Below are 13,275 nucleotides of genomic sequence, written 5' to 3' on the forward strand. Positions count from 1 at the left end.
GTGCCTATTTCTGTGGTTTTCGGAAGATCGATGGCATGTCATTCATGTTTCCACTGATACATCACAGCACTCCCTCTGCAATAAAATTGTTCAGTCCATCCAATAAAAACTATTTATGTTAATTTTCAAAATGAATTCCAAAAACCTCAATGTACATGAAACATACAGTTGGTTTGATTCAGGTAGCATCTTTATAAATAAAGTCCTACTACTGGTCAGTAGGCATCTCATTCCCTGGCCTACATACAAATTCAGCTGACTGTAATGGACAGTAGATATATTAATGTTTCATATTTTTTATTCATTTTAGCTCTGTATTTTAGTCCGCTAAATACTTCTCTGTATTGAAGGGCCTACATTGCAACAAAGTTTGGATTATATAAGATTTCCCACTGTTCATGTGTGTGTCCAAGAAGGTTCACAGGCTGGGATCTTCAATCACAGTTTGGAGTCAGCTAGTGTATGCTACATGGCATCTTTAGGGGATCCAACACATTTAATCAAAGCCAGACTACACAATGGCTGAAAGAAGACATGGCCACGTTCTCTCCTTAAAAAATTAAGTTTACTTCATAAAACATACTTCCTCAATGCAAAAAGTCATACTGACTGCGTACATACTGCTACTACAATAACTAGTGCGGAATGACCATTTGCTTGTGGTGGCTATAAGTTTAGGTAATGTTAGCAGACTTAAGATATATTGCTAACTGGCATTATTGGGCCAGTCTGCTGACTTTCTGACTCCTTTCTCTACATTTAACTATGTGTCAGCATTTGCCATGTGTATCCTGTGTCGAAATTCATATAATACATTTGAAATAGGCTTAACCAAGATATCTGTATAAATATAAATATGTTTAAAGCACTTGGCTGCTGAACTGCTGAATAAGGGTACTGGCACCTTTTTGTCCAATTCAGGCTCTAGCCTAATAGCAATTTGTGCACTGTGACAACTCCACTACATTTGTGAAATCAGTGCCTCATTCAGGGCAATCATTGCCAGATAAACCTATAGAGGGCCCCAGGAAAAATATTAGCTCTTGAGCCCACACTTACCTCCTCATCTCTCTGTGAAATGTGTTTGTATACAGACACACAGAAACAAAACCAGCACTCTATACAAAATAATACAAACTGGCCCCAGGTTAAACTGCATAACATTAGAACTTGACACAGTCAATTTGCTGGTAAGATGGACCCACCTTAGCTGATTGGTGCAAATTCCCTTACAAATTTTTAATCAAATTACAGAAACCAACTGACATTCACTGAAGGTGGAACATTTTAACGGTCTGGGGCCCCAGTGCTCCTACCTGCTATAAACAGTTAGTAATTCAGCCTTTAAATATGTTTTCATGCAACTGAAAACTAGCACATCCAGTGGAAACCAACCTAAACAACATTCCACGCAACAGGACCCCTGAAAGATTTAAAACCAGGACCATGTATGCCATCATGCTGCAAACACAGCCAACAATAGCTTGGGGCTCTGCTTTGTGTCATTTGTTACATTGTGTGAGTTTTATTTAGATTTTTGATACATTTTTAAAGAAGGCTAAAATCTTGACTGACAGAACTGACAGAAATAGCATGTGTTGGGAACAACAGATTTTACATGGCTTGCTGTAGGAAACATGCTTCTGAATCTAAAACCATTTGTTATACCTGGCTACAAAAGCCTCCTGGGGAAGCAGGCCTACTGTAGAACTATTACCGCTTTCTGGTGATGTCCCTGACCCTGCAGAGTTATTTTTATCCCCGGTGAGGACAGAATGTATCTGCCCCTCAAAGTCATCAATGCCACTTCACCAGTAGACCATATTTTATACCTAAAATAGAAGCATTTTAAACTAAAGCACTGTAACGTGAACACATAGAGCCATATAATGATAAAATCCAGGCAGCAGAAGCTGGCTGTATTTAGCTGCTACAGAGCTCCAGGACGCCGCCTATCAGTGGCAGCTGTTTAGCCGCCAATAGGTGACTATGAGCCAGGTACAGGCACCTCCAGATGCCAGTCCTGTTAGGGGCAATGGTAGTGGAGAATAGCCACAAAAAGTGAGCGTCGTGCGGTGATGACACTTAAGTTACCGAAACGACTAGTTATGTTTTGGGATGAAATCGTGGTTTGGATTCAAACACTCATAAGGAAAAAAACAAGCGTTTCCTAGGTGATAGTATTTTGTTTTTTGGGCTCATAGTCACCTCCGCTCTACGGCTAGAAAGCACTTTTTGATGGTGAGACTACGTTTTGTTTTCATTTTGGGATTTTTTTTCCCATTTGATATTAAATTTCATAAATAAGTGTTTTGGCATGGCTGGCCCAGAGGCACTACACCCTTAGAATTAAAAGGGGGATTTAATTCCTGGAGGTTTTGTTGTGCAACCCCTTCTTTTTTCACAAATTGCACCCTGGTCATGCCTAATCATTTTGAAAGAGCAACAATGAATAGGCAAAGTCCAGCACTCAATAGACCAATGGTGTAACTTTATCACTTAGCCAGTCAGGGACAGACTTTCCCATTTAGGGCTGACCTCACTTTGCGGCGGTCCATAACAGAAAGAAATGTGATCCCTCCTGTCTCCATAACTACATCCATGAATACCACAATAGTGCTTTTCTTGTTTCTCAGTCAAAACATTAAAAAAATGTCTTTTATTTGCTTCATGAAATATATGATACACATTGGTCATAGGGCATAAATAACACAGTGCAAGTCCAGTGTTAAAGCAACTTTCTTATCTTTTACAAACTGTTAATTATCAGGTGGGTCCTTCTTTGGGGAATGCTCAGAAAATATGGTAGGATAGCTCCTGGACGGGGTAATGTAAAACTTTATGCTCTCTTCATCTCCAGTTCTACTCTCCACAAACAGATCCGCGTCTGTGTAAGAAATAAAGAATAAAACAGATTTACAAAAAAACAAAACATTTGCAGTAATGTTTTTGCTTACTTCTTTTTCCCCCAAATATATCTAAGATCTGTTGTTATCCCAAGTTGTATGATATATGTTACAAATGGACACTTTAATTATTACATATCCTCATTTCTGAGGGGTAATCAGTGTAAATGTATTGTATGTTTGCTTTCACCCATGAGGTTGGCAATGGAGGTTTTCAGCACAGGGACAGTGGTCACGGGGACCCTCCTGGTTCCAGGCCAGCATGTCCATCAGCAGGTCGGGGTGGCTCAGACAGGACTCCCCCTTCTCTGGTTTGGGATTACACACTGGGAACAACAGCTCTGGAAAAAGACGATAACGGAAGTCCAAAACAATCTTTACTTTTTGCCCCTTTATCACTGCTTATTTAAATTTCTGTCACACATAAACAAAAAATATAAAGCCCATATCATATACTTAGGCCCAATTTCCCCAGACATTAAGAATATTTTTTCATGGATGTCCCCATTCAGTTTGGTTTTGGTCTTCTTGGACCATGTTTGAAGAGTTTAGACAGATTAGTAAAAGCAGTGAGAAAGTAGCAAATGTGAATAGATTTATATAAAACACCACAGATTATTACTTTAATTAAAATCAGACTGGTTCTGCAGTATGTTGCTATTTGGTCCGAGAGTGATTAAAAAGAAGAGTCACCTGTCAATATGAATGTGTGCAAATGTTCTCACTGTTTTCATGTCAATCCTTCAGTTCTGACAGGCTGTAATGGGTAGCAATGTTCCCCCCACCATTTCCATTTGATACGGAATTGCCTTTGTGTAAATTTGGCAATGTGCTGTATAAATTGAGGGAGACATTACATTGTGTATTTGACTTTGGTTCCATTGAAGACAGACAAAGATGAGCAAATATTAAACCTTAGCAACTTAACAGCCCCTAAAGATTTTGCTTTTGCTGACCTCCAGTGGTTCAACTCACTTTGCTACTCCTACAATTTACTGGGCTGGAAGCAGAAATCTCAGAAACACCTAAAAAACCTGGACAAATACAAGCTTCTTCTTATCTAGATGTTGGTCAGTGAGAATATGGCCTTTTTAAATTTAATAAGTCAGTTACCCAAATTAACTTCAAAATAATAACAGTAGTAGAAGTAGCAACATGTAATGTACTATACAACTTTTAAGAGAAGCAATAGCAGATGTATCTGTATATGTATATATATTGGATGCAACAGAAAATTAGATTATGGAAAACAAGACAAGGGAAGATTAAATCTTACATGAGGGGCATGCAGAAACATAGGCTAAGCTAAGCTAAATTGATTTGAATTTAGCTCAACAGAGTTGAATTATTAAAAAAAAAACACATTACAGCAGTGTTTCTTAAATTTGTTCAGACCAAGAATGACTTACCTTAAAAAAAAAACTCACTGAGCACCTAACCTGAAAAAGACAGTCCCCCTACTTCAACAGTATATTACAAATTCCAGCCAAATTAAATGACTATTTCATTCATTCATCATCTGTGTTGATATCACCTGATATATCAGGGATGCAATGTCTGTCTTAAGCCATCCATCCATCTTTTCAGGTGACACTAACTAGAAATTTTATTCCTCCATATTTCCTTGAATCATTTGTGACCGGAATTGAGGAAAAAGTGGTCTTCATTGCTGAAGTCTGACAACATAGAAAAAAAGCCAATTTAAATAATAATGGTTGAATTTACACATGAGTTCAATTGAAACACAACTCATCTATGCACCTCACTATTAGGCTTTGGAGTTGCTGGCAGGCTAACACTGTTTAGAATTTAAATTTAAATGCATGATATTTTACCATGACTACTCGTAGACCACCAGGTGTCGCTCCAGTATCAATCTTTAAGAAATACTGCCCTACTGCATGTATTTGAGCTCACACTATGGATATGTTACAAGTCATTTTGCTGAAGCTTGTATCCAAAGCAACTTAGGATTGCAATCTATCAGAGTTCACACACCTCTGGAGGGATTAAGTGTCACATTGGTTAAGGCATCGCACTGGGAATTTGACCTAGATCTCCCACGCCAAAAGCATGTATCATGCCCAATGTGCCATCACTATATGTGAAACATGAGGGGTGTCACTGTTAAAGCTCACCTTGTTGAAAGGCACAGCAGAGGTCTGGTCTGCAGTCACTCTGATCCTGACAGATAGTACCCTCAGTTCCTTTGGTGGCATTGACTGTACACTGCCCCCACATACACATCTGATCTGAGCAACACTCGTCATCCGTAGTACAGGGCTGAGTGGGAACACACATATGCAAACAAGTTTGTAAAGCACACATAGTCCATAGCTGTATACACGGTGATGTATTTTTGCACCATTATCCATTCTTTCATGGATCGTTTTTGGTATTTCCAGTTAAAGGCACTATGATTAGACTTTTAACATAAAGATATTTTTGCCTTTTAAATTATTAAAGGGTAACTTTTTTTCATCCTGGACCCTATTTTCCTTTGTTTTTGAGTCTCAAGTTGCTTTCACACTTGTAGTTCGGTGGACTCTGTGCGATTCGGGGGTGAAGTTGCAACATTGTTGCAGAGTTTGCATACACACTGCACTTGTGTCAAACACTGTAAACACACGTCACACTGCTGGTCATAGAAATAATAGACCAACACCACATCTAAAACGTCTTGGGTTTTCTGGTTGTGCTTTAGAGTTAGAGAAGATTATTGCGCTCTCACCTGAAGGGATCCGAACTTTAGTTCACTTGGAATTGGACTGAGAGCCCTGTTTTTCAGCGGACCAGGGTTTGTTTGTTTGATCCACACCAGAATTCAGATTAGCTTTTTACACCAGCCCAAAAGAACCGGACTATCCGACCAAACGCTCCACGGTTAGTTTTAAACGGACCAAACGAGGTAGGTGTGAAAGCAATCTTAGTGACTATTGAAAACAACACCTTTTTAAAATTGGTCCACAACGTTTGTCACCTTTGTCACTACAAGTGACACATTAAACATAGCAATTTGATCCATAGATAAAATAAAATATTGATCAGTTCCAGCTTTAGCTAAATGAAAGACTACAAAAATCAACACAGGCTGACTCCCCACCATATCCGTTGGTATGCATGGGAGGCACCTGGAGTTTTCGATCTCATACAGGCAGTACTTCAGGTCACCACAGTCCTCGTCCACCATGCATTCCTGTGTTGAGGGATAACAAGAGCTACATAGTCAGTAACGGAGCACAGAATTAAAATGCACACAGACAAAGTGGGTCAAAATGAACCACAACTATGTTCAGCTTGTCATTGCAAATAATCAGCTTCCTTTTGTGTTACGTGTGTCCTTTGTGTGTGTGTCTTGTTGTTGTACAGAAACAGAAATTTCTATTTAAACTTTCTTATTTGAACCATATTTCACTTAATAAAGTTTAAAACAAAGTGATTGAATCTGAAACATGTTCATTGTCCTCTAATGACAATAATATGCCACAATGCCAAAAAGTATAGAAAGCCTGAAAGGCAAGGTGAACACAAATTGTATGTTGGCCAAAACCAAAAAGTTAATCTCTCACTAGATGTCATGTCTTACATAGAAGATACACTTTTCGGCTTAATTAAGCTGTTTTGAGAAGTGAGAAAGCCTGCAGAATGAAGCACCTCGGCTCACAATACAAAGGGCGTTGAAAGTTCAGCTAAATGCCGCCTCTGAAATAATCAATGGAATCATGCTGCTGTTGGTGCAAAATGCACACATTGGCCCTATACACGCCAGAAAAAGTCTGCAACATTGTTTTAGCCTGTGGTGTTCTGCATGAAAACATCACGGAGGAAAACAGGGTACCATAAATATAGTGATGGAGCCAGCTGACCCAGCACAGCCCTAACTGGGGCAATACGAAGGAGACAGGATATTGCTCCTTGCTTTCAAAAGGGATATTGTTATCTTTGGCAATGATATTCATTACAGGAAACATGACGATGCACAACATTTGTATTTATTCTTCAGGTTTTCATTTGTCTTTTAAAGTGTTGTTAATGGACAAAAGTGAACGATTACTATCTGCTATTGACTGACACATTTTGGCTTGTTTTTCCAGCCCCTCCGCTATCAGGATCAGGGTCAGGGTGATGGTCCAGCACGGGGGGGGGGCAGAGGACACGCGCTCTCCCTCACAGCTGTTGCCTGGCTCTGACTCACAAAATACACATGAGTAAAAAACAACAAAAAAAAACATTGCATAAACTCTGCTTCCGTGTTTATTTAAATATAGGAACACCTACCTGTAGGCCTAAGAGACTGCAATATACGCCTATATATTACTATTAGGAGTGTACATATGTCAAGGATGTATCAATTAAATAAACTTCAGCTGGAGTCCAATTTAATACGGCAATATTGACCCCATCGGTGATCTGTTTCTTTTCCGCATTCTTCCTACAGCCTAATACAAGTTTGTAGGCTGCCAAATAGGACACACGTTACTGCAGATTAAACTGAGATGTCAGGGTTTCAATCTCCACCTTTAAAAAATGTTGCTTCTTAGCCGGCTTACGTCTGGCCATGTCGTAAATAGTAGGGCCGAGGCCTCAAAACCGAGAATATATTGGGGCGTGATATCTAAGTTACGATCATTCTTACGGTCTGATTGGTATGATACAAACGCTTTATGAATCCCATGGGAAGCCTGTCGTAAGAGAATTTCTGGGTTATTCTCTGCGCTGGTTTCAATCATTGTCATATTCACAACTTTTGGTCGTATACTCCGGTTCAACAGTCATAAATATGTAGAACCCATTATTTTCACGTTGCTCTCCATAGCACTAAAACAAAGCAACAGGGACACAGCGGATTGTAGCTCCAGATAATGTAATTCACATTTTCTTCATTAATAATACTGTACTGTATAATAATGTACTGTTTTACAAACTCCCCTACCCAGAAACCCATCCTCTAATAATCAGAATGTTCATTTTTATGGCCCTAATCCAATCCGGCGCATGTGGGTGTCCTCGTCCTGACTATGTCTGGTGTATTGGTCTTCTGCATGACTTTTATGAAAAGTGCAATTAGATAACTGTTATTGTGATTTGGCGCTATATAAATAAAAATGGAATTGAATTGAACTTTTCTGCAAATATGACCTACCTTAGTAGAGCTGCAATGATGATTATGTCACCTCGCCTATCGGCTGAGCTAATAATAGTTTGCGAAAAAACACTAATCTTTCCATCTCCATCTCCATCATATTCATATATAGGGGATAAAATCCCCCACCAAGGAGATCAATTTAGGTTATGGCCAAATGCAATTTTTGTTTTACCTACCCTTTCAGGGCTTCAGTAAAGAAGCACTTAACTAGAAAACTTTTTTTTTATGGTTTACATTTTACTGTATTACAGTAGCAGTTGTCCCCTGCACCCCCATTCAATGAGTTCCTAGTGGTTGATGGTTTTTGAACTTGTTTTTCTGCCAGCCACGGTCCATCTCCATTGAAACTGGTTGATGGACAATAGTGACTTATGAATTTACAGAAGAGCTTAATCTCCAAAAGACCGTTTTCACACATTCTCTCTTCTTTCCTAGGTTATTGATAAAACATGTATTGGTCAAACGTGAATGGCAAAGACTGATGTCAGACTGGTCTTGTGACTGCATTCTATTACGGCTACTAGGGGTAAAGAAATCAGTGTTTTCACCTCTTCTATAATGTGACATCTACCCGTGTGACTCCCAGTATGACTGTATAACAACCCTGCTTGAGACTTAACCCAAATGTGTAGATCAATGAAACGTTCCCTGCTGTCAAACTCATATATACTGTATGTAGGCGATGTAAAATCATAGTAGTTTGATTATCTGCAGGAAAAACAAATACAGTATGCAACAAAAGGCATAACAACATGCTCAATACACTGCATATTCCTTTTTCAAAGAATGTATTGGTTTTAGGGCAGTTTTTTTTTCATACCTTTCATTTTTTCATACCATATATTTTTGCATACCTCTTGGAATGAGATTTAGTTCAACTCTTTTCCGGTGATCATAGGAAACAGGGTCTGCCAAAAACAGCGCTGGCCTTCCGTGAACTTGCCCTTTCTTTTTTTGATTTTTATCTTTGTGTGTGCTGCCTCTGGGAAATCAGAGCCAAGTCCCTGCATGCATTATTGTGTCAAAGTCAGAGAAAAGATCTAGGGTTCAAAGGCAAAAACTGTTTGTTTCTACTCAACTCCCATCAATACACATCTTTAAAATATATGCATACTCATTGTGTACCTGTCTCTGATCTTAGGGGAGGGAGTTGTCTGAGATGACCAATATATACACTGTATATACACTGCAAAAAGGGGTGTCTAAAACAAGATAAAAACACTAAATCTTAGGGAAAAGGTACTCAAAACAAGTGAAATTACCTGTCCATGCAGCAAGATAATTTCACTTGACAAGCTTGCTTAATTTAAGATTATAGTGTAAAGTTGAACACCGAAGAAAAGAAATTTACCCTTAATACAAGCTAAACTATCAAACACTTCTAAATCTAATTTTTTTTTTATCTTGGTAAGAACCAAATAATTTGCAGTGTGTGGGAAAAATTGATAAAGCATAGTATTGCGTCATTTTTGTGGCAATACTGTATCGAGTCACAGAAAATCTATTAGTTTTGATCTATTATTATATATGTGTTAGCTAGTATGTCCGCTTGACAATCACATTTTGCAGCAATAAAACAAAGAAATTTATCTTTTTAGATAAAAACAGATGTTGACAAAGTTTCCTTTTGGGGATATCATTTGAAATTGGGGAAAATATTATCGTATCTGTGCTATGGACATCCTCCGGTAAATGGGACACGTTTGTGCTTGGTGTATTTCTGCCTTAGTTTCAGTTTTCTGTCTCCAATGTAGGCTATAGCAGCGTATTGCCACTTCCCTAAACTTTGTCTCATTCAGAGACCTGAGACCAAAACTGAGCCTGTAGCCCCCAATCCCCCCCTGTAAAAGACACCTATGGCTATAGGAACAGATGTTTAAGTGGTAGTGATACTCAACCAAGTAGTCTTTTCATCTTAAAAATCACAGAAAAAAATGCACTGGGTATTTTCTATGAAGTGCTGAGTCAACCAACTTTACTGTGACTTCCTTGCGTGTGTTTCAAGTGTGACTCATAGTAGAGTGTCAAATTTCTATACAATTAATCCTTTTAGAAGTACAGACCTTATCCTGCCGGGCAGGCTTACTTACTTCCCTGGCATTTTTTCCAGCTGCAAGCTCTATTAACATAACCACTTTCTGTACAGCTGCCAGGAAAGCAAAATACCCAAACCACTGACGTAGAGTAAAATGGCAAAACTGTTGGCAAGCTGTAATAATGACCTCAATTCTCTTGTTGGCTAAAAATGTTTAAAGTATATGTTAGGTCTGTTTGCTAGATGATCTCATTCTTTATAAAAACATGTTGAGACAATACAGCCACAGTTTCAGAAAGTACTCCATGTCTGTCTGTCCTTACAGAGATCATGAATTTTTCCAAAACTGAGAGAAAATTTAAGAAGTTGACAATTTCATTTTGTATATAATGTATTATCACTACTAAAAAAAGAAACATTTGGTCTCAAACTGGGGCAGTTGGATTTCGTGTGTCTGCCTCAAAACCAAATGCACCTTTCTGGAACCCTGAGTCAGCAGGCGTTCAGCTGGAGAAGCAGACCTAACACGCTGCACTGCTATATGCTGAAAAAGCATGACATGAAAATGTCATCTTAATCTGCTTATTTTGTATACTTCGAATCATGTCAGCATTTGGATAGAATTAAACCAAATCATTAGGGAAACTTAGGCCGACAATGCATAGGTCCGTAATTCTCGGATTATTCACATAGACCAGACAGTAAAGGCAAAAGACTTACGTGTTCCACAATGTTGGAAAAGCCAGAAATCTCCATATGGGTGTGTGAAAGATGAATGTCTCCTGTTTTATTTTTAGTCTCCTATAAATGGCAAAAAGAGGTGACAAGATAGCAAATACGTATGTTTTGTGTTTTATTTATGTAAAAAGGGAAACATGTTCTTATCCCTACAATGACTTAACCCTTGTGTTTTCTTCCCGTTAACCATAGACATGGGTCAAAATTCAAAAAGAACTTTTCCTTTGACACGTTTTTGAAACGTTTTTGTCAATTTTTGTTCAAATTCATGGTCAATGATCCAAATTTAAATGACATTACACCTAAATTTTGAGTTGACTAATAATATAAGATTAGAGAATGATGAGTGAATCACAGACAGGTTTATGTCGAAGTTTAGTCAGGATACTAAATTTTAACCATTTAAAATTCTTTTTAAATTGCTCTGAAATTGAATAAAACTTCAATTCAATGAAAGTAATCATTAATTTTACGTACAAAGAAACCATTTGTTCCATACAACGTGCATGCATGCATCCAAGTTATTTTTGGGCAATTTGGTTATAAGAAGCCCATTTTCTGAATTTAAAAAAAGGACAACACAAGTGTTAAATAACAGTCTATCAGTCTATGTGTAACATGCCCTCCAAGAGATGAAAGGGTTTTGCTGAAAGTGACATATCATGTTATCAAAAATTGACGACGTACCTTTTCAACTTTATCTAGGACCTGAGCTGCTTTGTCTTCATCCTTCATCTTTTTTGTCCCATTGTTGTATTTGGTACGCAGATCCAGTGACGTTAACGATGATTTAGCACTCTCAGTAGTTATCTGTTGGATTGGAGGTATGGATGCAAGTGGAATCCATTCATAAATTAAATACTGTATAAACAACATGGCTTTTCCTTTATGTCCATAGTTTATATTTCCATGAGGAGGAGTATGAATCCTCAAGGTGGCTATAACTGTGGAGAGTTTGTTTATTTACAGATTGCACTGATATTAATCTCCATTTCTTGGATGACATGGAAGGAAACTTCCCAGTAGTTAAAAAATTATCAAAACCAGACAGTGATTACTGAAGCATCAGCAGACTTATTAGACATGTTGAAATCCAATTCCAGGGGAAAAAACAGATGTTACGTCTGCCTTCCAGGAGTCTCAGCTGGTACCAAAATGAAACTGGGTGTGTTAAGTTCTCAGTCACACATGAAGTTAAGGTTTTTCCGCATTACTTTTTTGTTATTGAATTGACTGGACAAAATCCCTTTTGAGAAACTACTATTTTGCAGTATACTATTAGTAGTATAAGGTCAGGGGCAGCTTCTAGCTCACCCACCGTCACTATCGAATGAAGGGAAAAGCCTAAAAAAATAATAATAAGGTCAGACATAAAGCAGACATGGATATGTCTAGTGTTGCAACACCTATCTCAGACTGGTAGTCTACATTTAAATGACATGAGGTGACTGACACATAATATAAATGTAAATGTAAATATAAATTACTAGAAAACTAGATATGGCAACATTGTCAGAGTTCTCTGTAACTCTCTCCACTGAAATATAGACTTCAACTATGCCCATGAATAAAATATGACGCAGACCTGGTCCACAGTCTCCTCCAGTATGTGCCGGGTGTCTTGCATCAACTCCTCCAACTCGCGGAACATGTCATTCAGACTGACCGGGCCCCGCTCCAGGGCGTCCCGCAGGATCACTTTCCCGTTCCGTGCTGCGCCATCGGTCGGCCACAAGCAAAAACTCAAAGACACCAACAGCAGCATGATACCGGACATCTTTCCTTCTCTCTCTCTCTCTCTCTCTCTCTCTCTGTCTGCTGAGCAGCAGAGCAGTGTGACTCACGGAGAAGCACAGCCGCACACAGCTGGATCCGTTTTATTTGGAAAGTCTGATGAGTGGTGGTGGTGGGCTTTTAAACTGTAAGGTATCAGATTTAATGACGTGGAAAAGGTCCAAGCTGCATTTTGTAGAGTACATGTCAAAATCAAATGTCTGACTTGCTTTTAGACTTGCTCACCACTGTAAGAATTGTTTAACCTGAAAACAGATCAAAAGCTGCCAGATGTGATCTGCAAAGGAAATGTAACCACACTAACTAATTCAATCATCATACAAGACACATAAGCACACACAGCCAGCTTATTGCATTACATTAAATTATATCACAACCTTATTGCAATTTTACAGCTGCTGCACAACAAAAATCCCAATTTAATACATTACAGGAGGATAAGTAGCCTACAATATGATTGTGAGTAAAGAAGCAATATCTAAAACTGATAGCAGAAAGGTTTTTATTTTATTTTAAAGGCAGGGTTAGTACCTAATATAATAATATACACTTTTGTATATGTGGTTTAACATGGTCTACTATGGAGTTAGATTCCTGCCAAAAGGTTGTACACAAAAAAATGTGTTGCACACAAATAAAAGTTGTTTGTACATAAA

The 13,275-nt window shown here is 38.4% G+C and overlaps 1 protein-coding gene and 1 long non-coding RNA gene across 3 annotated transcripts in view; one reads left to right on the plus strand and one right to left on the minus strand.

The window, feature by feature from the left end:
• Positions 1–2,632: 2,632 nt before the first annotated feature.
• On the minus strand, positions 2,633–12,734 carry dkk3b (dickkopf WNT signaling pathway inhibitor 3b). Of its 2 annotated transcripts, XM_034878438.1 has the most exons (7): positions 12,411–12,733; positions 11,513–11,635; positions 10,808–10,888; positions 6,010–6,102; positions 5,045–5,189; positions 3,097–3,247; positions 2,633–2,887 (listed from the first exon to the last, which is right to left on the minus strand). In XM_034878438.1, exons 1-7 carry the CDS (start codon positions 12,600–12,602, stop codon positions 2,863–2,865), a joined length of 810 nt encoding a protein of 269 aa, XP_034734329.1. In that variant the 5' UTR covers positions 12,603–12,733; the 3' UTR covers positions 2,633–2,862. The 2 variants fall into 2 exon arrangements, with proteins under 2 accessions (XP_034734329.1, XP_034734330.1); XM_034878439.1 differs by lacking the exon at positions 10,808–10,888 and having other exon boundaries at positions 12,411–12,734.
• A 495-nt stretch (positions 12,735–13,229) lies between these two features.
• Positions 13,230–13,275, plus strand: part of LOC117948688 — a 3,379-nt gene continuing 3,333 nt past the window's right edge. Inside the window, exon 1 of the long non-coding RNA XR_004657525.1 lies at positions 13,230–13,240. This is a non-coding gene — a long non-coding RNA (uncharacterized LOC117948688). The remainder of the gene's footprint in view (positions 13,241–13,275) is intronic.

The sequence above is a fragment of the Etheostoma cragini genome, chromosome 8 (genome assembly GCF_013103735.1).
Source record: "Etheostoma cragini isolate CJK2018 chromosome 8, CSU_Ecrag_1.0, whole genome shotgun sequence".
NCBI classification, from domain to species: domain Eukaryota; kingdom Metazoa; phylum Chordata; class Actinopteri; order Perciformes; family Percidae; genus Etheostoma; species Etheostoma cragini.

Coding starts and splice junctions, on each gene's coding strand:
- dkk3b (XM_034878438.1), bottom strand. CDS start 12,602: ATGTCCGGTATCATGCTGCTGTTGGTGTCTTTGAGTTTTTGCTTGTGG. Junction 5,190..6,009: donor CATGCATACCAACGGATATG/GTGGGGAGTCAG, acceptor GTTCCCACTCAG/CCCTGTACTACGGATGACGA. Junction 3,248..5,044: donor CTGCTGTGCCTTTCAACAAG/GTGAGCTTTAAC, acceptor GTCTTTTTCCAG/AGCTGTTGTTCCCAGTGTGT.